The sequence below is a fragment of the Magnolia sinica genome, chromosome 13 (assembly GCF_029962835.1).
Source record: "Magnolia sinica isolate HGM2019 chromosome 13, MsV1, whole genome shotgun sequence".
Taxonomy (NCBI): Eukaryota; Viridiplantae; Streptophyta; class Magnoliopsida; order Magnoliales; family Magnoliaceae; genus Magnolia; species Magnolia sinica.
In genome coordinates this window covers 6,909,813-6,935,056 of record NC_080585.1, presented here as the reverse complement: position 1 = coordinate 6,935,056, position 25,244 = coordinate 6,909,813, and the positions used below count along the sequence as shown (strand labels likewise).

Here is a 25,244-nt window from a genome sequence, read left to right as displayed (position 1 = left end):
TGATTTCAAATGCATTGCATTTACTCCCATCCAAGCGCAATTAAGAATGCCCTTAATTCCCAATTCATTTACCTCTAATTCCATTTCCTACTTACCTCCATTTATAAGCTCCCAATCGATCCCTAAAAGAATTAGTTCAAAATTTAATTAGAATTACGGGAAACAAAAAACAAAGGTAAATTGCATTGTTCAAAAAAAAATTCTATACATACACCGAGATGAGCCTTTCCATATCACAGTCATTACTGAAGACTGAATTTCAAGGTATGCGAACACACAGATGCTTTGATACAAGGACTCTGAACACGGCCATCTTGATTAATAATAAAACAGAACTAACCTAGGAAGAAGCCATGTCTTTAACTTCTTTGGCTCCAGAGCTGTATGCACCCAATGATTAACTGATCATGAGCTACAATGTTTAGGATGATTGGTTCTCGTTTGGCATGGGCATTAACCGCAGTCTTTCCTCTGAGGCCTGATTCCCACCAACGCCTTTTTCTTCTGATAGAAGTGACTGTAAGTCGCTCCCATTCGCTAGGCTGTTGAATTCCACTGCCTTGGATGGCATGGCCGGATACCGCCGCTGACAGAGCGTCATCAGCCTCTTCACAGACTGCAAGTATTTACGAGTTGTCTCATCGTTCATGATGTGGGCCACACTGTTAGTGTAGATCTTCTCACGTGCAGAACGCTCGTGGATGCCAACCATGGTCACACCAATGGGCCAGGGCGCGTTTCCAATGGCCATCTTGATGTACTGGTCCATCGCAGCCAAGTAATCTCGTTTCATGCAGCACTCAACAACCACCAGCAAAGCTTGACGGATATCATCCGGAAGAACCTGTGAGAGGATAAAAGCTCATATCAATAAAAAAGGTTTCATCCTTCTATTCTGTTCTAACTTGGACACAAATCACAAATTCTTTATAGAAAGTGGTTCTGAAGGTGTTGAGTTGAGGTTAGGGCTGCAAACCCCAGTTTGGGTCTGGTTGTCAAGGTCCTCGGGTTGGGTTCAGGTTGAAAAAAACCAACCCAATTTTAAATCAGGTTGGGTTCGGGTTGAGCAAATTCAGGTTGGGTTGGGAATAATCACATATATTTGGGTTGGGTTGGAATTCTGGTGGGGTCAGGTTGCGGGTTGGGTCCTCTTGAGGTCAAGGTTGGGCTCTGGTTGATCCTCAACCCAACCTAAACACCCATGGTTGATGTAGAGTTGCCATCCACCTAGAATGTTTTTTTTATTTTTTATTCAGAGGTTGGTCCACCTAGAATGCTGGTCTGAAAAATCCAATTCAACCAATTCGATATCTCGCTCAGAAGGCGGTATATGCTTGATCAAGAGACTGCTTCATCCTTTTGGACCCAGCAGGTGGGACTCACCTTTTCAACAACCTGATATGGTGACCGCAACTTGAAATGGGCCATTGCCAAATATCGTCCCTCAGATGTAGCCATCCAATGGACACAGTCAACAGTGCACATTCAGCGTGGGACAAATCGGATGGTTAGAATCATCTGACAATGGAGATTTGGGGTAATCTTTCATCCAGCATGGTCCTTAAAACAAATGAATATTGATTTTTTTATTTTTTTTTTGTGCGTGTGAATATTCATTATGTTCGAGAGTACTGGTCCAGATCTAGAGACCACCTCTTTCACCAGCCTATCCACAGGCTATTTGTCTCTCTTAACATTGTTAACTGTCACTAAACCGCTGGTGCAAATCTTAACCGCTTCGTCTGAGTATTCACAAACTCCAATGGATACTGACGCAAGGATAATCAGCCCAAGGGCATTTTCGAATCCCCAAATGGCTGGTCCCCATCCCACCCCCATTATCATCTTGCAAAGTTTGACATTTTTTTATATTGGCATAAAACAGTGGCTGGGGGTTGGTCTGGTCTTGTCCTAACTGACAAAAAACTTGAAAAGAAGTGTTCAGGAGCAAAATCCTCCTGATCCTATCCAATTGGATGATCTCAGGGACATCTCATGTCAAGTGGCTTGTCCAGTTGTCTACACTAATTGATGGCTAAGGGCCTGTTTGATTTTCCATGATACATGTAAATCATGGTAAATAAGTAATTATTACTTTTTCACCTTGTTTGAAAATACGAGAGTAATTCCACCTTGAAAATCAAAATAAAAGTGTTGACTTAAATATGTGGACCCCACCGTAATGTATATGACATATCCGCACCGTCCATCTATTTTATTAGAACATTTTGGAGCATGAACCGAAAAATGAGGCAGATCCAACACTCAAATTGCCCACACGAAAGGAAACAGTGGCCTTAATTCGTCCTCCATTGAAAGTTATTTTCTTCACTAGGCCCACATTAAGGTTTTTTCATCATCTAACCCGTTCATAGGGTCACACAGATATGGATAAGGGGAAAACACAAATATCAGATCGATCCAAATATTTTAAGCGCCCCAAGAAGTTTTTAATGGTAGGTGTTCGATTCCCGTTGTTTCCTATGGTGTGGTCCACTTGAGCTTTGGATCTGCCTCATTTTTTTGCTCATGCCATAAATTCGGCTGGCATAACAAATGAGGGGCGTGGATAAGTAACATACATCACGATGGGCCCCACATTGATGTTGTAAATTTCTCGATTTAAGTTTTAAAAAAGTAAGTTGTCACATCCGTATTGGGAAAGATGTGGTAATTACCTAGGTAAATAATTATTACCCATTTACATGGTAATTACACTTGAGTCGATAAATCAAACAGGCCCTAAAGGTAAAGAAGTGAGAGGTTCAAATTTGAAGGGAAACAATCAGACGGTTAATATACCTTCTCAGTTAATTTTTTTGGTCCATTCACAGTTGAATCAACAATTTCACATCAAATTTTCTTTTTCCCTCCAGCTGAATTCTAGATCTAGCAACATTAGAACATTCTTTTTCCTTCTTTTTTTTAATCAATACTTTCTTTAGGCATCAAGGAAAAGAAAAACTCCATTTTAGGATGAAGCATCGTTCCTCATTGATTTCCACTCATCATCTCGAGCTTTTGAAGGAAGACTTTCTACGCATGTGGTCAAACAAGGCAAGAAATATACTTACATGCATTTACCCAAAAAAGTTTTTTAAAAAAAAAATTTTAATTTAAAAAAAAAGAAAGAAAGAAAAGTTGGTAACTGTTACTCTCAATAAAAAATGAAGATAGAAAATATGACAATCAATGGCCCAATTTAAATGGTTTCAAGAGGAAGTTTCTTGGCCGTTAGACCAAGGATTTAAGAAATGGATGATTGGAATGCATGGATGTATAAAGAATGAGTGTGAAGGATAAGTTGTCAATGTTTTTGAATGGAAAATGAGAAGTAAAGGTTTCCTCATTTTTCTTGGATGCAGATCATATTCAAAAAGCAAGTGAGCATCATGAGTGCCGCTTGTTCTTGCTCATATTGCAGTTTTGGGTGAAAGCAAGGAGAAACCCTGGGATGGTCCCGTCCATTGATACAAGAACACTGCTTCTTCTTCTTCTTTTTGAACATTGACAAATTTATTGATAAAAGGCCAAAGCCTAAAGAATACAACCAACCAAAAGCAGAAAAGACAAAACACTATGATTACAAATCTATCCAGATATTGGAGAACTAATCAGCTACAATAATCCTAGGCTCCTAGCTTCGATCACCCATTCCATAACCAGCTCCTTAGCCATTTTGCAAACCTCCGAAGAAGAACACTACGATACAAAAACACTGCTGCATTATGGTTTTTACCATGGCAACACTTGGACACTCCCCACAAGGCACAACCCCAAAATACGTATGGAGCAAATTCCAGGTGACATCATAGAAATATGTGCCATGTGTCAAACACTTTACATGTGGTGCCCCAAAGTATATATGCTCAATAATTTTTTTATGGGAAATGAGAAACTTATATCAATAAAAGAATACAACTACAAAACTGTGATAGAGTTCCCCATACAAATTGTGTCTTGATGGACCCCTTTCATGAGGATGAAGGCAATCTACAAGTGAGCTCTCAGGTCTATAGAAGACAATGTTAAGCCTAGTCATGAAAGGCATCATTTCATCAAATACAGAATCCAGCCACACAACTCAAAGGATTTAGTAGAAGCCCAATTCTCAACCAGATATAAACCTTGCAACAAACTGACAAATATTCAAAGCCCCTTCATGAAGATCCTTTGCTTTAGAATCCTAGATGTCACGAGCCCCAACCAGGTCAGAGAACACCCAAACATTTTGCCTTGTTAATTACCGACAATTAGAGGTGTACACGAACCGAGCTAGCTCAGTTAGCTCGCTCGACTCAACTTGAAAAAGCTCGATTCGACTCGGTTCGAAGCTAAGTTCAAGCCGAGTCGAGCTGATTTTTTGAGCTCGAAAATGAGTTCGAGGCAAGTTCGAGCTGGCCCCAGCTCGACTCGACTCAGATCGAACCTAGCTCGAATCGAACTTAGATCGAACCAGTTCGGTGATTCGGTTACTTTGATATTGATGTTGCTCACCAAGTGTTTGATGAAATGACTCAAAGAAATGTGGCTGGTGGCAAGGAAGGTATGTATATGAAACCAACACCCTTTTTTTCTTGATTTTTATGTTGCTTAAAAGGTGTTTGATAAAATACCTGTAAAACCATTGCTGCTGTCTCAAATACAGTGAGATTTTGAAGGTGCAGTCCAGGTGTTTGTGAAGATGCGGCAATGGCGAACTCAGCTTGATCTTGGCTCGAACTCGGCTCGAATTGGCTTGAGCTGCTGACCGAACCGAGCTGAGCTGGCCAGTCAAGCTCGAGGACCGAGCCGAGACAAGTTCAAGCTGAGGTCAGCAAGTGGCCGAGCCGAGTCGAGCTGGGGCCAGCTTGACTCAATTCGACTCGATGTACACCCCTACCGACAATGCCCCCTATCCCAACAAGACCTTTCATAGAGGACAAAATACTTTCCACAACCAACTTTAGACTCCCATCGATTAGCAAGGAATTGGAATCTCTCAATCAATTCACTTATTTGGGATCCATGATCACATTAAGTTTGTCCGACTAGAATGAAAAATCTTCCCTAACACCATTAATCTCTATCTACACAAGAGCCTAACCTACCAAATAACTCTTAATTTTCGTGAAAATTGTTGCATTGACAACCTTCAAATTCGTCCATTTCGTTTTCAAGATGTCCCAAAGAATTTGCCACACCAAATTGTCACTTTCCCGGAATGGCTCCCCCTGCCATCCTTCAAGCATATCTATGATGCTCTTGTGAAGAACCCAACATACATCAAGGAGACTAAAAAAAGCCCCTGTATTTCGACAGCTATTGTGGCACTTCCAAAAAGAAAAAGGAAAGAAGATGATCAACCGATTCCTCCAACTCTTTGCACATGAAGCATAGGAGATGATGCTTCTGATGTTGATGATGATCCATGGTACGGAATTTGTTGGCCGCCTACCATCCAACAAAAATCAGCTACCTCCAGAAGATAGGCTTTCCACAAACAAGACTGCGCTGGGGAGACATCTCTCTATCGAAAGAAGCAAGATTCTAAATATCCAATAAGATATGAGCCCTATTGGCTTGTATCCTATTAGTAATTTAGGTGGCCGATGCAAAGCCCAGTACTGATATTTGAAAGTTTTTTTTTTTTTTCATATAGCCCCCTACATTTTCTGACAACTACAGATGTGTCCCTTTCATTTCAGGATTTAACAAATGCCACCTAACATTTCCTAACAACGCCAAATACCCATCCCTCCCCTGGTGATAGTTGTGTGACATCTGACATGGCTTTTTTTGTGTGTGAAATGACGATAATGCCCTAAGTGCAATGACCAAATATTTGATACAGCATGTAACCGATAAATCCATCCTAGAAGCTAATTTTCCGCCATTGCGAGCTATATTCTTCCATGGGCCCGATCAACATCTCTAATAAAACTCCACCTCCCCCTCTTATTCCTCCCACCAGTGTTTGAAATATCAGTATCGCATTACATATCGCATCCTTGGGATACAAATACATATCAGTTATCGTACGGGATATATCGTTTGTATCAGGTAATTTATCGCACTTTTTGCGAAACATGGGGAAACATTGGGGAAATTGTAGAATTTTTCAATGAAACTTCCGGGATTGTTAAAAAAAAGACCTTAATACACACTTTTATATCATAACATATAAAAAAAGAAGTGCATATAATAGGTTTCTTTTGTATATAGTCCTAAGTTATGCACTGTTCGACTGTACTAATGCAACTATATTCAAATTGAATGCATAACATTTAGAGTGTATGTGATGATCTTTTTATTAAACACTCTTAAATACTTCGAAATTAGTCTCAATTGACAACTGGTTGAAGGGAAATTTCGGAAAAAATTAATATTTTAATAATTTTTAATTAAAAAATAATTTTTATTTTTCAAAAATTGACAAGGACTTAACAAATCCGTAGAGGAACCCTTATACATGCTTGATTTCATGTTTGGAGTGCAACATTTCAAGCGATTTGGGAGATTTTGGGAAATTTTTTATTTTTTTCCTAATTTTTCTCCGAATCGGACCACCTACACTCAAATTTTGAAATTTGAATGTATGTGAGGATCATTTCATCAAATACTCCTAAATACTTTGAAATTAGTTTCAATTGACAGCTGGTTGAAGGAAAATTTCACCTAAAAAAATGGAGAACATAAAGAACCAATGAATATTGAAATCAAAGCACCAACTCCATAATTTTTCATGCAAAACTTGAATAACCAATGGATTTGTAACCATTTGACACTGATTTAACATAATTTCAACAAAAAAGGGATTGAAAACTGAAAATGCTCACCAGGTTGAACATGTAGGATATATCAGCACCACTTGTGCATTTCATATCGCACAAGTGAGATACAAGATATATCATGGGATATATCGGCCGATATCGTCGATATTTAAAACATTGCCTCCCACCACCTTCTCTCTCTTCTTTCCTCAGCTCTCTGCAAGTCCCTTCTCTTACATGGCTACCGTGCGGTCCTTCTTCAACAACTTCCATTCCTCATTCTCCTTCCCTTTCATTCAGATTGTTTCTCTCCCCTTCCAAAACTTCCCAACAAAGAAAACAAAGCTTTCAAAGCCCTCCCTTTTCTCTTCCTCCTCAAGCGAAAACCCACGAAGCTCTTCCCTACTGAAACCATGGCCATATCTAAAACTCAATTCTCCTTCAATAGCCCAAAAAAACCCGAAAAGGCTTGATGACCCACCTCGTCTCTCTATCGTCTGATCTCTCCGACCCTCTAATCCCACATCCCACCACCGCCCTCTCAGCTCCCACCCACAAAAGGTCATCTAGGTCTGTCTCATAATCTGATATCTCATCTAAAATGTAGCAAAAACTGTCCTCCACCTTCCAAAGCGACATCTTCCCATACTTATGCAGAGAAATCTTCCGGAGAATCCAAGACCTTGAACACCACCAATCCACCAAACACGGCTACAGAGCTCCTCGATGACGATATCGCGAAGAACATCATTTGGATCATTTTCCAAATAGGCTGGAATGTAGAAGGGAACCACCTACCGAACATACACCAGATCCTCAGAATACACAATAGTCCAAAGATCCTCCCCTGGTTTGAAGAATACCTAGAATCAATCAAGATCAAGTCATTGCAGAATACAACAATGGAGGGGGGTGAAACAAGTGCCAAAGGGAATGAGATGCTCCGGTTCTAGGAATGGGATGCTCAGATTCTAGTGCTCAACTTTCCTCTGTTGGTTAGCAAAAGGGATTCTGCAATTTGTAGAGGAAAGCTCTACGACGTCTTTGGGATCATATGAAGTGGTTCCTCATTGAAGCTTGATGGAATTTTGCCAGTGGCAAGCAGTTACAGAGCCCACGGGCAATCCTTATGGGGATGAAGTTTGCTTTCATGAATGTGAAACATGTGATGCTAGTTTGTAGGGTGGTTGCAAGGAGGGTGGCGCGTGGGGTGTGGATGTTGTTACTACGATGCGGGAAGGGTCGTTGGGATCATACGAAGTGGTTTCTCATTGAAGCTTGATGGAATTTCGCCGATGGCAAGCAGTTACAAAGCCCACAGGCAATCCTTATGGGGATGAAGTTCGCTTTCATGAATGTGAAACATGTGATGCTAGTTTGTACTCTGTAGGGTGGTTGCAAGGAGGGTGACGCATGGGGTGTGGGTGGTGGATGATGTTGCTACGATGCGGGCAGGGTGGAGAGACTTGACAACTTGAGGGATTTTTGTCATTTCAATTAGATGAGGGCATTGTCATCATTTAACTTCAGCAAAAGGCGCCATCAATTGATAACGTCATAGATATCACGAGACCATCATGGGCAGTATTTAGCATTAGTAAATGCTTGATAGGGTTTATTTAAATCCTAAAACTAGAGGGGCATCTATAAATGTTAGAAAACATAGGGGCAGTATGAAAACAGAAAACAAACTCTAATTGAAACCTTCAAAAGAAGAGAGCATCACAAAGGACTTCACAAAGAGCCACTCCTTGTAAGATCACTTCCAAATGCTTGTCCACCCTATTGCTTTTGATAATCACTTCTTGAAGCCTCACTTGAAGATTAAAGAATTCCATGATCTCATACTCATTGAGATCCAAAGGAAAATAACACCCCAAACAGGCTTTCCCCTAACCATCTCATAGCATGCCTTTATTGACACTCCATTCTTACTTGCCACTCATTGGACTTGGGGAAAACAAGCACCAAAGGGTTGTTTCCAACCAGGAGACGGAGGAAAGGGAGTTTCCAGGGGATTGGATTCTGGTTTCCAAAAAGAAGGCTCCTATCTATCGTTAATGTACCAGGGCCTGGCCATTGTCAAATCTGCCAACATCGTTTGTGGAACACTTCCCCTCTGGCTGGTCGGAAATCAACTTCCAAAGGGTATTCAGTCATATTGTGCTAGGCGTGAAGTGGTGCTACCGCGACCGGGGAGTACACCAGGGGATCAACTCTTTGCCTTCGTTGGCTTTGAAAAGGAAGATGAAATCAAGCGGGCAGTGAATTAGCATGATGGTAGGTATTTCAAAGGCATCCCTCTGCCAGTGCGGCAGGTAAGATATGGGCCAGAGAGAATTAATAGCAAAAACGGCTTCTCCAAAGAGGGGGGCGCTGGGGAGAAGGTCTATAAAGCAATGGTGGGAGATGAACTGCAGAACAGCGAGGGGCACAGAGGAGGTTTAACATCAACGCTTCTGTTCCAGTTGAATGGGATTCTCTTTGAGCAAATTCTAGTATATGACTAGAGGACTGTTGAGCTTGCTCACAGTCATTGCATTCTTTTTCTCTTTTGTAATTCAAACGTCAATCCTTTTTTTAGAGAGAGATTCAAACTTCAATCTGGTACATTGAATCTTATTGCAATTAGTTTCTTCCTTGAACTAGTTGCATTAGTAAATCACCACTATTCTCAATCATTATTACTCACAGATAGAGGGAAAAACAAAAGGGGAAAAGGATTTCACCATCAACTACACACATTATACCGCTACCCACTAATTCCAACCATCTATGAAACTCTGTAATTGCATCAAGAGAACCTCATATGTCCTTTCATATAGATTAAGCACGTGCTGCAAATCTAGAGATAGAAAAAAAGTGTAAAACATACCTTCTTCCTGCAGAACTTAAACAGAGGATTCAGATACCGGGCACACTGCTTGAACGTTGCCACCATTGACTTCCCCTTTGCAGTCCTCTTCTCCGCCTCTTGCATATCCTGAAGTTCCTGATTCCACTCATTTAAAAGCCTCTTGAAAAACACAAGAATCTTGTCCTCATCACACAACTCCTCGAAATTCGCCTTCATCTGCTTCAGATCCTTATCAGCGTCCACCCCCGATGACCCGCCATCCCCGCTCAGATCGTCATCCCCCCCTCCCCCGCCGCCGCCATCCGCATCCTCCCCCGCATCCGCCGTCTCCTTCACCTTCCGCTTCCGGTCATGCAAGATCCCAGTCCTCTGCCGCTTCCGAAGCTCCGAGATGTCGCGGAGGAAGTCGTTCGTCTGCCCCTCAGTCATATCACTGTCAACGTCGAGGATCCCGGCTTTGAGGTGGAGCTTGAGACGGTCGAGGCGGGCGACATCGTCCTCGCCGAAGAGCGTGATAGGCTGCTTGAGGAAGCGGAGGCGGCGGATGACCTCGGCCCGGGGGAGATCGAGGGCATCGATCTTCTGCTCCTCGGGGGTGGATTCTATGATTTTGGAGGATGAAGAGGAGGGTTTGGAGGATGCGAGTGAGGAGGTAGCGTTAGGGTTTTGAGAGGTGGAGATAGGGTTAGGGTTAGGGTTTTTTAGGGATTTGGATTGCAGCTCTTGGATTTCTTCCTGGCGAAGCTTCTGGATTTTCTTCTGTTCGAGTTCGGAGCGTTTGAAGAATTTCTTGCCAGAGAAGCCTTCTTCTTGGAGCGCCTGCCGCTTCTTCTGCAGCTCTCGTTTCAGGAGATCCATCTCGGGTCCGTTGGATTGGAAAGGGAGTGCGGGGAGGAGTTCCTAGGGAGAGAAACTTTGATTCGCAGAATGTGATGGATGATACGCAGGCACTTATTTTTTTCACACACGCATACACACCCCACCCACGCACGCCGTAGTGGAATTTCCCCACCTATGAGTACTCGAACCCTTACCCGGTGGTGAAACTCCTGAAATTATTTACGTTTTGCACGTATGGCATACAAGTAGTCACAGTAAGCCGTCCAAATCATGATACAAGTAGTCACATTAAGTTGTTTTCGGACGAGGATTTCCCGCGGAAGCTTTTCGCACGAAGTTCCTGCGCTGGAAAATTAGGTGGGGCCCACTGTGATGTTTGTGAGAAATCCTCCCCATCCAACCATTTTGTGAGATCATTTTAGGATATGTTACTAAAAAATAAACTGCATCCAAAGCTTAGTGAGCTGAAAATCATGATAATTAAGCATCTACAGTTGAAATATTTGTGGGCAACAAAAGTTTTGATTCATGCTAATAATTTTGTTTTCAGTTCATCAGATGACATCTAAATATAACTGCTGAATCTAGGAAGCTTCAGGAAGGCTTCAACAGTAAGAATTTTCTTAACCACATTTTCCTTTAGTATGGCGCTTTGGATATGGTACATTTTTTTTTATGACGTCCTAAAATGAAGTCACAAAACGCAAAGACAGGGAGGATTTCTCACGAACATCACAGTGGGCCCCACCTAAGCTCCCAGCGCAGGACCTTTTGCAGGAAATCCGCGTCCGTTGTTTTCATCGTCCGTGGGCTCGGTGGATATTTATTGGACGGTTGAAAATGAAAACTATCCAATGGTCGTACGTCCACGAACATAACATGTGTCCACGGATCAGACGTTTGGAATGTCAAACCAATCGGATACTGATCGTGACTCAAGAGGCAGTTGGATGGACGCGTATTGCCTATTGATGCTTTCAATCGCCAATAGCTGGACGGTCCTCTATGGGCCCGCAATGATGTATGCGTTTTATCACTGCCGTCCATCCATTCTTCCATATCATTTTAGTGCACGAACCCAAAAATGAGGCAGATTCAAATCTCATGTGGACCACACCACAGGAAACGGTGATGATTAAATGACCATCATTAAAAGATTCTTGGGATCACAAAATTGTTGGATGAGGCCGACATTTGAGTCTTCCCTTCCTCCGTGTAATGGTGGCGTTCAATTACTATTATTTTATGGGATCCCTGGCTTTTTCTGCTAAGTCTTAAAATGAATTGAAAAAAATAGGCAAATGGCAAGGATGAAGCACATACATGTGGAGGAGCACACGGAACGCGGACCCCTGTCCACCTTGCTACTCAGTCGGCAATCTGCATCCCAGTTGGATGCAGTCAAGTTGGGCCACCATGGTGCGTGTGCTATGTGGGGCCTCCATGATATATGTATTTTATCCCTGTCATTCATCCCTTTAAAATCACTTTTTAGGATATAAACCCAAACACAAGACAAATACATATATAGAGAGTTATACATCGAGCCAATGCAAAGCCAAGTTCTACCTTACTCATTCCCATGACTACCTCGGCTTGAGTTCGGCTCGACTTGTTCTTTGAGCTTAAAACGTTAGCTTAGTTTGGTTTAACTATTTGAGCCGAGTGAGCTGGGTTTGAGCCGAGCTGAGTGAGTTGTGTTGAGCTGAGGCGAGGCGAGGCAAGCTTTGTCTCTTTTTCTTCTTTTTGTTTTGAAAAAAAAAAAAGATAAATGTATAGGGTTTGAGGTTTTCTTATTTACAAATCAAAACCTTCCAAATTACAAATCAAAATTCTAAATCTCAAAATTGAGATTTAAAAGTTTTTTATTTTAAAACAATTACATAAATCAAAAGGGGAAAAAACCAAATATTAAAGGTATATCATACCGTTGAGTTGAGGAATAAAAATAAGGTGAACTTTGAAAGCCCGAACGAGCGAGTTCCAAGTTAGGTTGGTCAAGCTAAGCAACCCGATTGAGTCAGGTTGGGAAATGGAGAGAGAGAGAGAGAGAGAGAGTGTGTCAAGCAGACCCTCCACCCTCGGTAGAGCTGTACACAAACCGAGTTAGCTTGGTTAACTTACCCAACTCGATTTGGAGAAGTTCAACTTGGCTCAGCTCGAAATTGGGTTCAAACTGAATTGAGCTCATTTTTTAAGCTCGAAAAACATTTCGAGCCAAGTCCAAGTTAGACCAAGCTTGGCTTGGAACTTAACTCAGTTCAAATTGATTTGACTCAAACAAAGTTTGCTTAATATATTTTTTTATATAAATATTTAAATAAATTATATATTATATTATAATATATATTCATTATGGGTAAAAATGACTTGACCACTCATGAGGTTAGCTTGGACTCACGAGCATATGTTTTCGGGCTGAAGAGTTCTTGGACAATCATCGATAAATCTTTTTTATGAAGGGTAGACACTCCATACCCCTTAGCACGCTGCACACTTACGGGTCTCAAACTAAGCTTATACGTCTGAGCTCCGACCAAGCTTATATATCCGAGCTTCGATCAAGCTTATATGTCAGAGCTTCGACCAAGCTTATGTGTTCGAGCTCTAACGGAGCTTATATGTCCAAGCTTCGACCAAGCTTAATTATTCAAGCTTCGACTAAGCTTATCTGCTCGATTAATCAAGGGTTCAGCTCAGCTTCGCCTCATCTTAATCGATTGAAGGATCCAGCCCAGGTCGGTATCGACCGTCCACTGCGTAATTTTGGGGCCAACTACGTCGACCCTTATCACTTGCATAAATCTCACGTGACAGTTGAAAAATTGTGCCAAAATCATGCCTAAGATTAAGAACCAACTCTCATTCGCCTACACTATAAATAGGAGATCCATATACATAAAAAGGCACGCATAATCTCTCACCCAAAACCCCTTAACACTACCAGACTCAAATTTCTAGCCTGACTTTGGCATCAGAGGGTCCCTTGCTATAGCTAGGGTCTCATTTGTCTTCTTCTTGTGCAGGTACTCGAAAGTCTAGAAAGAGTGGACTAGATTTTTACATCAATAATATATATAAAATCCTAAAAAGTAAGCTCAAACTCATCTTGTAGGCTCGAACTCAAACTCGACTTGAAAGATCGAGCTTAAGTTTAGCTTGAACTCAACTCGAGTTGGCCCGAGCTGTTGGCTAAGCCAAGCCAAGTTCGACTTGGGGTGGCCTATTGGCCAAGCTGGGCCAAGCTCAACTCAATTTGGCTCGTGTACAGCTCTATCTCTCGGTTGTGTCAGACGGGTGCAACAGGAGAAAGGAAGAGAGAGAGAGAGAGAGAGAGAGAGTAAAGCTCAGACGGACATACATAGGATGGGTAAGGAATTTAGATGAAATGGAAAGGAACGAGCGGGATACTTTAGGTTTTTTTTGCACCTGTCACGCCCCAAACTCAGAAACCTGGCTCACAAAATTCCTAATCATCGAATCCGGTGCCAGCAGCCTCCATAGCAACCCATTCTCGGCTCCCAGCGCCTATAAGCCAGTTTTCGATCCTTGGATCCTACAAGGAGGAATTTCAATATGAATTTGTTTCGTAAGAAGCATAACCCCAGGTATACCCAAATCACAGGAACAACATCATCACCACATAACTACTAGTATAATCATTGAGTACAATATTGAAAGGGAAAAATACATGCATATAATAAAATCTTCACAAGGCTCGGCTACACTCCTGCTCCTGCTCAGCCATGACTTCGCCCTAGCGTCACTTGCACGCATCTATCGTGCATAAGCTTATAGAAAGCTTAGAGGGTGGTGTGTAAAACCCGTATCCTATTTCGTACTATTCTGTCGACTCAAACGAGCCTTCCCGTCGAAGTCCGACAATCTGCGACGTATAATCAACGTTTGCACCGGACTCTAAGTCATATTCTGTAAAATTGAGTCAGCTTAATCCGAGACTTGTACCATTACGACTGCATCGTCGCTGCGGTTCGAACGCCGCGTCTTGTATACCGATCCGATACCCTGGCAGGGAGATGTGGGCCGGCATTTATTTCAAAGAAAAGGTCACGCGTTTGCAATCTGAAGAGAATCTCTACAGCATGTCCCATCAATCAATCGCCTCATGTCAAGTACAAAGCAACCCATGCTTTCTTTCTCCACAAGTCAAGCAGCCACCAAGTCAACTCTTTCTCACCCTCTCTCTTAAACAACCATACATGTCAAGTACGCATCACACATCACTCACCCTTTCACCCATCACACCCATCTCTCACTTCTCTTATAACCCTTTCTCTCTCTCTCTCTCTCTCTCTCTCTCTCTCTCTCTCTCTCTCTCATTTCTCAACACAACTCCCAAGCTAGCAAAAAAAAATGCACGTCCATGCATTCCAAGAGAGAAAAATGACTTTGTGTAGCCCACCTTTCTCATCCCAAAAACTTTCATCCTAATCATTCAACTTTCATCACCCTCCATCAAAATGAAGCACAAGGAGACCGGCGTTCCAACGAACCGAGAAGATCGAACGGTGGGTGCTTCTATAGGCTACATTGTCATGTTCATATGATGGGCTAAGTGAGGCCTACCAATCGATGGTATGGATCTCTCTTTGGATCCTAAGATGTGGCCGATAGCCCACCTTGATTATCAATATCATTCCATGATGGGGCCATTCTCCATGGACCCCATCACGATGTTTACTTTCTAGTTTTAAAATGGGTCATCTAGACCTTCTATTTCGGTGGAGAAAGGATCTCCATCGTTGATTTTGATCGGTGGACCCATATGAAATGAGACCCACTTGATGTATGATTGGATGCTTGAAACGGAGGGCCCATAGTATCGGGGTCCCTTCATCACGCGTGTCCCTCTATCTTTCTCTCTCTCCCCCCTCTTTTTATTTATTTATTTTTTTGATGAGGTGGCTGTGTGGCCCACTTGGATGGACCCCACCATGAAGCATGTATTGGATCCAATCCATTTGTAGGTGGGGCCCACTTTATATGTGTTGTCCCACACCACCCAACCATGTGAGCAGGGCCCACCTTGAACGTTCGTGTGAGCTAGGGCGTTGAACGTCCAGGGACGCTGGACGTGAAAACAAATATAAGCTTGATTTCAAGCTTATTGGGTGGGCCACTTGTGTAAGCCCCACCTTGATGTATGTATTTAATCTACGCTGTCCATTTCTTTCCTCAGCCCGTTTTAAGCGTTGAGCCGAAAAATGAAGTCCATCCGATCTTTTAGTGGGTCATAGTACATAAAACAGTGGTTTCTACCGTTGAAAACCCATCTTGCCGTTTCTATACACCGAAAAATATCAGATATTGGGCTTGTTTGGTTTGTCTCGAGCTATGGGAACCAGTGAGCTGGGTGGATTCGCCCGATGCCAGCCCCACACGTGAAAAACCTCAGAAAAATCGGTTTAAAAAAAAAAAAAAACATGCAGCAGGCGCTGCTGTGCGTCATTACAGGCGGGCGGATGGGGGGCCGTGGGCCCCACCATGATGTATGTTTAGTATCCAAACCGTCCATTGGGTAGGCCCCTCCTTGAAGTGGGCCCCCTCCAAAGATCAAGCCAATCTAAGTCTCGGATGGTCCACATCACAAGAAACAGTGGGGATCTAATGCCTGCCCTTGACCCTTTTGGGTATCTCAAAAGTTTTAGATCAATATGAAATTTGTTTTTCCTACTCAACTAGGTCCGTATGACCTTATCAGCGGTTGGATGGAAAATTCACTTTATGGTGGGCCCCACATGGGACCCACAGAGATGTATGTGTGTGGCTCCCACCGTCCAGGTGGACAGTGGAGCCCAGTAGTGATGTATGTGTTTTAATCACGCCGTCCAGGCGGACGGTGGGACCCCCTTTATGTGTTTTATTCACACTATCTCATGACAGTGGGGTCCATCATGATGCATGTGTTGCATCCAAGCCTTCCAACCATTTGGAAAGCTCATTTTATGGCATGAGCTGAAGAATGAGGCAGATCTAGGATCAAGTGGACCACCTAGCAAAAGTAGTGGGGATTGAGTTCCTGCCATTGAAATTCCTTGTTGTCACAAAAGTTTGGATCATTAGGAAATGTGTTTCTTCCTCTTAATCCAGGTATGTGTAACCTTATGACCAGATTGGGTAGAAAATAAATGTTATGGTGGGCCTTGAGAATTTTAATGATAGAAATCATTATCACCACTTATTTTTGGTGTGGCCCATTTAATATATATATGGGGCCCATTGGCGTGACTCATTTGATACATGTAAGGCCCATGTGATTAGGCCCATTTTGATGCATTCTAAGGCCCATGGGTTATGGCCCATTGCAATGTACATAAGGCCCATTGGTGCGGCCCATTGATGTGGCCCACTTGATGAATATAAGACCTATGTGATATGGCCCATTTGATGTATTGAAGGCCCAATGGGAAGTACCTAAGGTCCATTGCAATGTGTGATCCTAACATGGTTTACTTAATGATGTTTATGGCAGGTTATGCCTTGGGAGCAATGTTGGTTTGACGTCCACATTATAAGATAGTGTTGGTTAAATGTCCGCATTACGACTCTCCCTGGGGCCCACTGATAGGCCCATACTTGTTGTGTGAAGGCCGTCTAGGCCCATCTTCGTTGTGAGGATAGTTCATCGCTTTATAACATGCTTAGTATAATTCCACCTCATGCCATACGCATCATATGTATGCTTGATATGAGGAATGTTTGATCATAGCATAAGCCGTTGGGCTGAGACATTTACAGGATTCCTTATGAGACGGAGTGCCCCACTGAGCGCATGGTACATGCGGGATTGCTACATAACTGTACAGTGTGATTCATGCATCTCGTATATGAGTGACTTGATCATTGTATGCCCTAGCGACATCAGGGCTGTGGCTCCACAGGCACATCGTGGATGGCCGTATCGGATACCGAAAATGCTTGGTTCTAGCACTGTAAGCACTTAGAATGTCTTTGGGTGAAAGTCCAAGAACCTTTTTGGTACCAAGAGTTGCTCCAACGTCTAGACCGAGTGGATACACGAATGCCCGAGTGCCGAATACCAGTAGGTCGTGTCTCCCACTGTGTCGTGGTCGGTTTGAATGGGGTGTGGCCTTATCCGCCTGAGTGAGGGGGCTATAAGCTAGAATAAGTTTGACCAGCTCGCAAATGAGTCCGCTATCGATGAGTCGGGTAGGTATTGGCAGACTACTGGTCAGGCGGATAGTGAGGTCTATTCCACTTACTTGGCTGTGCAGTTAGGGAGGATGCAGTCAGTGTGAAGTGTATTAGACCCCGGTAATATCCAGAGAGGAATTGTACTGATATATGTACTTGATGAGGACTGACATGCTTGCTTTGTATCTTGCATATGACATTCGACTACATAGGCCTCGCATTGCATGGCCTTGGTATAGCCGATAGCATTCATGCCTTACATCATATAGCTTTGGTACAAGTGATAGCATTTATGGACTTACCGCATATTTCCGCATTACTCTGATATTGTACACTTAGCGTTTGCCTTGCGCACACACTTACACCACCCTCTAAGCTTTTGTAAGCTTATGCACGACCGTTGCCTGCAGGTGGCATTAAATTGCAGTAGCGCAGAGGTAGGAGCGTACATCAGACTATTTTGGAGTTTTTTTTTTTAATTATCACCTAGTATTTTTCTTTCCGTATTGTACTTAAAGTTTTTGATATAGTGGATATGTGATGATGTTATATTTGTGACTTGGTTATACTCGTGGTTATGCTTCATTACAAAAAAAAATAATATTGAAAATCCTCCTTATAGGATCCCAGGATCGGAATCTGGCATGTGAGTGTCGAGATCTGAGAATGGGGCACTACGGAGGCTGTCGGCGCCGGATTCGACGATCGAAAATTTTGTGAGCCCATTTTTCGAGTTTGGGGCGTGACGTGGTGTAAGTGTGTGAACAGTATATGCATGCTCAGAATGTAATATCAGAGTAAACAAAAATACTGGTGAGTTCATAAATCATACAACATCAGAGTAAGTGGAAATACTAGCAAGTCCATAAGATATCATCAATCTTATCCAGCATATGCGATGAAAAGACATAGCAAGACAATATCATATATTGAAAAAGTAATGTAGGTCGGATATGCAATGCGGAGACGTGATGAGCCAAATATCAGATACCGATGATGCAATACAATATACAATTCGGAAGAGCTATGAATACCGTAAGCCTCATATAGGTCATGTAGATACAGAAACATAGCAACCCAAAATGCCATATGCCTACAGATATAATGTAATATGCGATGCGAATGAAATGACCAAGCTGGAGTGTGAAGTCGGGATGATAATACGCAGTATCATAGGCTACGGGGTCCACCACAAGGGGCTTCTATCCAAACCAGTCTCATACCTAAATTTGGATAATCAGACTCAATGTAGTAAACTCTTTATCTCAGATTAGTCGCGCGTCCCAACCGAAACTCTGGTCATTGCGAAGGTACACGTAACAAATAGTTGCGCACCACCAACCCGAGTAAATAGTGAATGAATGAATGAATGAGGATGCAACTCCTGCTCAATAAGTCAACATATCAGTGTTGTACATCTCTGGGATCATCACTGGGGTCTGGTACACTCCAAACTAGCCACCGACCCTGCAGGCCGCGGAGCTCAGCAAGTGAAAAAGAGCTCACTACTCGCCTGCCAACAGTATACCAATGCCTACCCGGCTCGTCGATAGTGGACCCATTCAAGAGCCAGTCAGACTCAGCCTAGTCATGCCTACTCCCTCAGGTGGGTAAGGCCACGCCCTCTCCCAACGGACCACGACACAGTGGAAGATGCGGCCTCCTGGTATTCGGCACTCAGGCGCTCATGTATCTACTCGGTCTCGACGTTGGGGCGTTCTCTGGTACCAAGAGGGTTTAAGAATTTTCACCCATGGCCATCTATGACAACCCAATGCTAATAACATATTTTTGGTGTCCATCTGGCCATCCACGATATGCCTGTGGAGACTATGACCTTGATGTCGCTAGGGTGTATAGTAATCACAACACACAATGCTAGATGCATGAGTCATACAATCTATTTATGCATCAATCCTGCGATACCGTGCACTCATGTGAGAAAATCTTCACCTGTCAAGGAGTCTCATAACAACCTGCCCAATGATATATGCAATGATCAACTACATCTCATAACAAACATGCAGATGATGCGTATGGGCATGCATCATGATGCTATGCTGTCCCATACTCATAATCAGTATCAATAACCGACATCGTCAATCGGCCTCGTCAATGTGGACATTTAACCAACAATTGCCTCCAAGGAATGACCTGCATAGAGCCTAACATATAGTGGACCCATGGCCTCACACAAGGGCCTAATATACAACATCATGGGTCTCACTCAAAAGTTTAATATACATCACGATGGGCTCTCACATGAGCCTAATACACAACACAACGGGCTCCATCGCCTGGCTCTCAAATGCAACACAATGTCTTCATCACATAGGTCTCACATACATTACATAGGCCTCAAATGCATCAAGCCGAGGCTGAATGCTCATCAAAATGAGCCTCAAATATGGGTCGCATATACATCACAATGGGCCTCGACAATCGGAGTCGGCCTCGATAATCAGAATCGGCCTCAATAATTGGAGTCGGCCTTGATAATAATCGGAATTGGCCTTAATAATCGGAATTAGCCTCGATAATAATTGGAATCGGCAATCGGTCACGATAATCTGCCTCGATCGCTAATTAGTCAATTGGCCACGACAATCATAATCGGCAATCGGACACGATAATCGGAATCGATCGATAATCGGCCTTAATACTCCGAATTGACAATCAGTCACGATAATCAGCCTCGATCGCTAATCGGTTAATCGCTCATGACAATCTGAATTGGCAATCGGCCACGATAATTAAAATCGATCGGTAATTGGCCTCGATACTCGGAATCGGCAATCGGTTACGATAATCGGCCTCGATCGATAATCGGTCAATCGGCCATGACAATCAGAATCGGCAATCGGCCACGACAATCGGAATCGATCGATAATCGGCCTCGATACTCGAAATTGGTAATCGGTCACGATAATCGGCCTTGATCGCTAATCGGTCAATTGGCCACAATAATCAGAATCGACAATTGGCCACGATAATCGGAATCAATCGATAATCGACCTCGATACATGGCGGGATCTATATATAAACGGCCGATTAAACCATAATATAAAGATCGGATCTCAGCTGTGGTTATATCAAAACTGATAACACAGAGCCATCCGTTTATGGCGAATGGGCCCACTTATTTGGGTTAACCCACTAAGAGAATGATGAGAATGGGCCTAACAAGGCCCAAGGGAAGGTAACAATGTGGACATCCAACCATCATTGCCCATTAATGTGGACATCTAACCAACATTGCTCCTAAGGAGTGGCCCACCTCAAGAATTCATACACAACGTATCGGCCACATATACATCATGTTGGGCCCCATTCATGGGCCTCTCATATATCGCGTTGGGCTTCATACAAGGGCCTCAAATGAATCATGATGGGCCACGCTCATGGGCCTCAAATACATCACAATGGGCCGAAAATACGCAACAGGTGGGCCCTAGACATGGAACTATATACATCACAGGTGGGCCCTGCATATGGGCCTCAATATATACATCATGATGGGCCTCATGGATAGGCTACAAATACATCTGGGTGGGCCCCACAGATGGGCCATAAATACATCAAGGTAGGGCCCACCGTATATTCTCCATCCAATCTGATTATAAGGTCACAAAGACCTGAATAAGAGGTAAAACAAATTTCATACAAATCCAAAGCTTCTGTAACCAAAAAGGGGTTTCAAGGGTAGCTGTTCAATTCACCACTGTTTTCTACTGTGTGGTCCACCTGATAGCTAGACGGTGTGGATCATAAATGCATCACGGTGCACCCCACATCCTGTCACCCCACATCCTGTCAGATGAACGGCTGATACAAAATACATACAATCAAGGTGGGCCTCATGGATGGCCACAAATACATCAAGGTGGGCCTCATCACATGGGTCGCACCAAAAATCATTTCAATAGTTGTAGGTGTAACATGTGTATCACCGCACACTATCATTCTATGGGGCACATGGCTCACTAATGATGATCAGCATTGTCCAAACATTGTTCGTGTAAATCTGCACCGTCCAAACATTGTCCAGCACCGTCCAACACTATTTGGATGGTGTGGATGGAATGAATACATCAAGGTGGTGTCCATGATTCAGATGGGACCCACATAACTTGCTGACATCAATACATCAGCCATATAGTTGATGTAAAGTACACCAACCAGTCAGCTTCCATCCCAAGGTGGGTCCACATGTGTGGCCCACCAGTCTAGGTGAATGGATGGACGGAGTGGATTACACATACATCACAGTGTGTTGCACCTACCACCGTCCAAATACAGACGGTGTGGATATATGATACTTGCATCAAGGTGGGTCCCACGTGGGGCCTACCAGATCTACACTTAGATGTATATTATATATATATATATATATATATATATATATATATATATATATATATATATATATATATACATATCATAAGTGGTTCCCACGTGGGGCCACCAGATATAATATAATATAATTATATATAATATTATATATATATATATATATATATATATATATATATATATATATATATTAAAAAAGCAACGTCCAGAGGCTCCCACCTCACATGCGTGGATTAAAACACTTACATCAAGGTGGTTCCCACCTCACATGTGTCACATATGCAAGTTGGGCCCCACAGCAGCAGATGGGCGGTGTAAGATATAATACCTACATCTAGTGGGTCCATGTAAATGGACGGACGATGTGGATGATGTCCACACAGCTAGGTCCCACAGACCCTGCTAACATCAATAAAGCAGCTATATAGCTGTCTGCGTCTTGCATGGTAGGTGGGTCCCACGTAGGGCCCACCGCCATATATTGTATAATATATATATATATATATATATATATATATATATATATATATATATATATATATATATTATTTTTGATTTCATGATGACCATCGTCAGTTCATACTACACTGTTAACCACACCCACTGTCAGTTCACGCATGCCACTGTTAGCCACGTCCAGCATCCTTGGAAGCGGGATGGTATGGATACAACACAGGCATCATGGTCAGGGGTCCCACATGGACGTGGCCCACCTGATTTGGATCAATCTGATATTTGTATTTTCCCTACATCCGGGCATATCTAGACAGGATGCCGGGTGTGTCCATTCGATGGATGGTAAGGATAAGATGCATAATTCATGGTGGGGACCATTCGGGTGGGCCACATGGCCATATCATCACAAAAATGAGAGAGAGAGAGAGAGAGAGAGAGAGAAAGAGAGAGAGAGAGAGAGAGAGAGAGAGAGAGAGAGAGAGAGAGTGAGTGATGAGTATGACGGGAGGGACCCTGACACTATGGGCCCTTCCTTCCATGATTTACAACTTACATTAAGTGGGTCCCATTACATGTGGGCCCATCGATCCAAATCAATGGTGAAGATCCTTCCTCCACCAAAATACAAGGTTTACACGACCCTATTATTCAAAGAAAATAAACATCATGATGGGATCCATGGAGAATGACTCTACATGGAATGATCATGAGAATCATGGTGGGCCATCGGCCACACCTAGGGTCTAAAGTGGGATCCATACCATCAATCAGTTGACCCCACTTGGCCCCTCATCAAAATACAAAAAATCAAAGCCTATGGAACACCTGCCGTTGATCTTCTTGGTCCGATGGAAAGGTAGTCGTGATGGGTGATGGAGTGGGTGATGTGTACTTGACATGTAAGAGTGTGTAAGAGAGAGAGTTGACTTTGGGGATGGTGTTGTACTTGACATGATGTGGTGATTGATGGGATTGATGAGATTGATTTGATTAGAGATTCTCTTGGGATTTGTAATTCCCGGCGTTTTCCTCGAACTGAACGCTGGCCCAGATCTCCTGCCTTAGGTATTGCCTCGGGGCGCGAGACGTGACATCGGAATCGCGACGACAGCACAGTCACACTGGTACAAGTCTCGAGTCAAGCCAACTCTGATATACAGGACATAACTCAGGATCGCGTGCAAACGCCGATAACAAATCGTGGGTTGCCGAAATTCGACCGGGAGGACTGCGAAGGCCTACAGGGTCTTACAGCACCAGCGCGCGCGTGAGCACACACACACACACACACACACACACACACATATATATATATATATAAATCATACACAAGTTGAGCGGAATTTGAACTTGAGCTTTGAGTTAAGTTGAGTTGAGCTCCATTCTGCTTGACCTTCACTCGTTTTCAAATGAGTTGAGTCATGAAAAATTGAATCACCTCAAGTCATGATCTAAGTCAAGTTGCCTCAAGTCACCGTTCTAAGTCAAGTTAAATTGAATTAGATAGAGCCCACGCTTGTTACAACGCTAGATTCATGTCTTACGAGGACCATGCCAAAGGAAAACAACGGTCATGGAACACACAATCCAACTTGTTGAGTACGTCACATAGAACTGGATGAAGGGAAAACACAAATATGAGCTTGTTCCAAAACATTTGTGGAACCTCACCCGTGTTTCCTATGTTGTGGTCCACTTAAGATTTTGATTTGATTCAATTTTGAGCTCGTTCCTTTAGAATAAGTTGGAAAATGGATGGAGAGGTGTGGATAAAATACATATCATGGTGGAGCCCCGAAGCACCGTCGGTAGGGACTCCCCTGCCACCAGTCCCGTGGTTGGTGGTCGGTGATCTGTGGGCCCTACCATGATGTATGTGTTTCATCCATCTTTACAGATCACTTCAGGACTTGATCCAAAAAATGAGAGGGATATAAATGTCAGGTGGACCACACCACAGGAAAACAATAGCGATTGGATATCCACCATTAAAATCCTCCTAAGGCCCACTGTACTGTTTATTTGACATCCAATCTGTTGATTAGGTCATACAGGCCCAGATAAAGGGAAAAAACAAAGATGAGCTTGATCCAAAACTTTTCTAGCCCCTAAAAAGTTTTTAATGGTAGACACTCATTTAACACTTTTTCTTGTAACGTGGTCAACTTGAGATTTTGATATACCTCATTTTTGTCTCATACCATAAAATGATCTGGAAAAATAGATGGACGGCATGGATGGAACACATACGTCATGATAGGGCCCACAGAGCACCGACCACCAGCCATCGGCTGGTGTAAGGGGGAGTAGCCAATCCGTTTCCCAGGACTTGATACTGGCAGCGTCGGTATGGAATTCACGTCTCTTCAAATCACTGGACCGGTCCCCCGCATAAAAAAGCGGATTGCCTGGTGTACCACACACCACCGATCTGGCCGGTGTGGGTACGTGTCTCTCTAAGACAAGTGCTGCTGCTACTAAGCTCCCAGTTGCACGAACGGTTCAAAGGAGATCAAAGTTATATGACCCCCCAAATGATGTATTTATTATACCCATATCGTTCATCTATTTTGCAAGACTATCTTAGAACATGATCTAAAAAATAAAAACAATTATAGGGTTCACATAATGTTTATATTCTATCCAAGCTGTTCCTAAGGTCACACATACATGGAAGAAATGAAAAACAAATATTATATTGATCAAAAACTTCTCAAATATTATATTGATCAAAAACTTTTCTTACCCATGAAGGTTTCAATGGTAGATATTAAATCCCCAACTGCTTTTTGCAGTGTGGTCCACTTATT

The 25,244-nt window shown here is 42.9% G+C and overlaps 1 protein-coding gene across 1 annotated transcript; it reads right to left on the bottom strand.

Annotated features, from left to right (window-relative positions):
- Positions 1-123: 123 nt before the first annotated feature.
- On the bottom strand, positions 124-10,521 carry LOC131222602 (uncharacterized). The gene is made up of 2 exons (XM_058217740.1): positions 9,628-10,521; positions 124-844 (listed from the first exon to the last, which is right to left on the bottom strand). The coding sequence occupies exons 1-2, from the start codon at positions 10,465-10,467 to the stop codon at positions 422-424; spliced, it is 1,263 nt and encodes a 420-aa protein (XP_058073723.1). The 5' UTR covers positions 10,468-10,521; the 3' UTR covers positions 124-421.
- Positions 10,522-25,244: the final 14,723 nt, after the last annotated feature.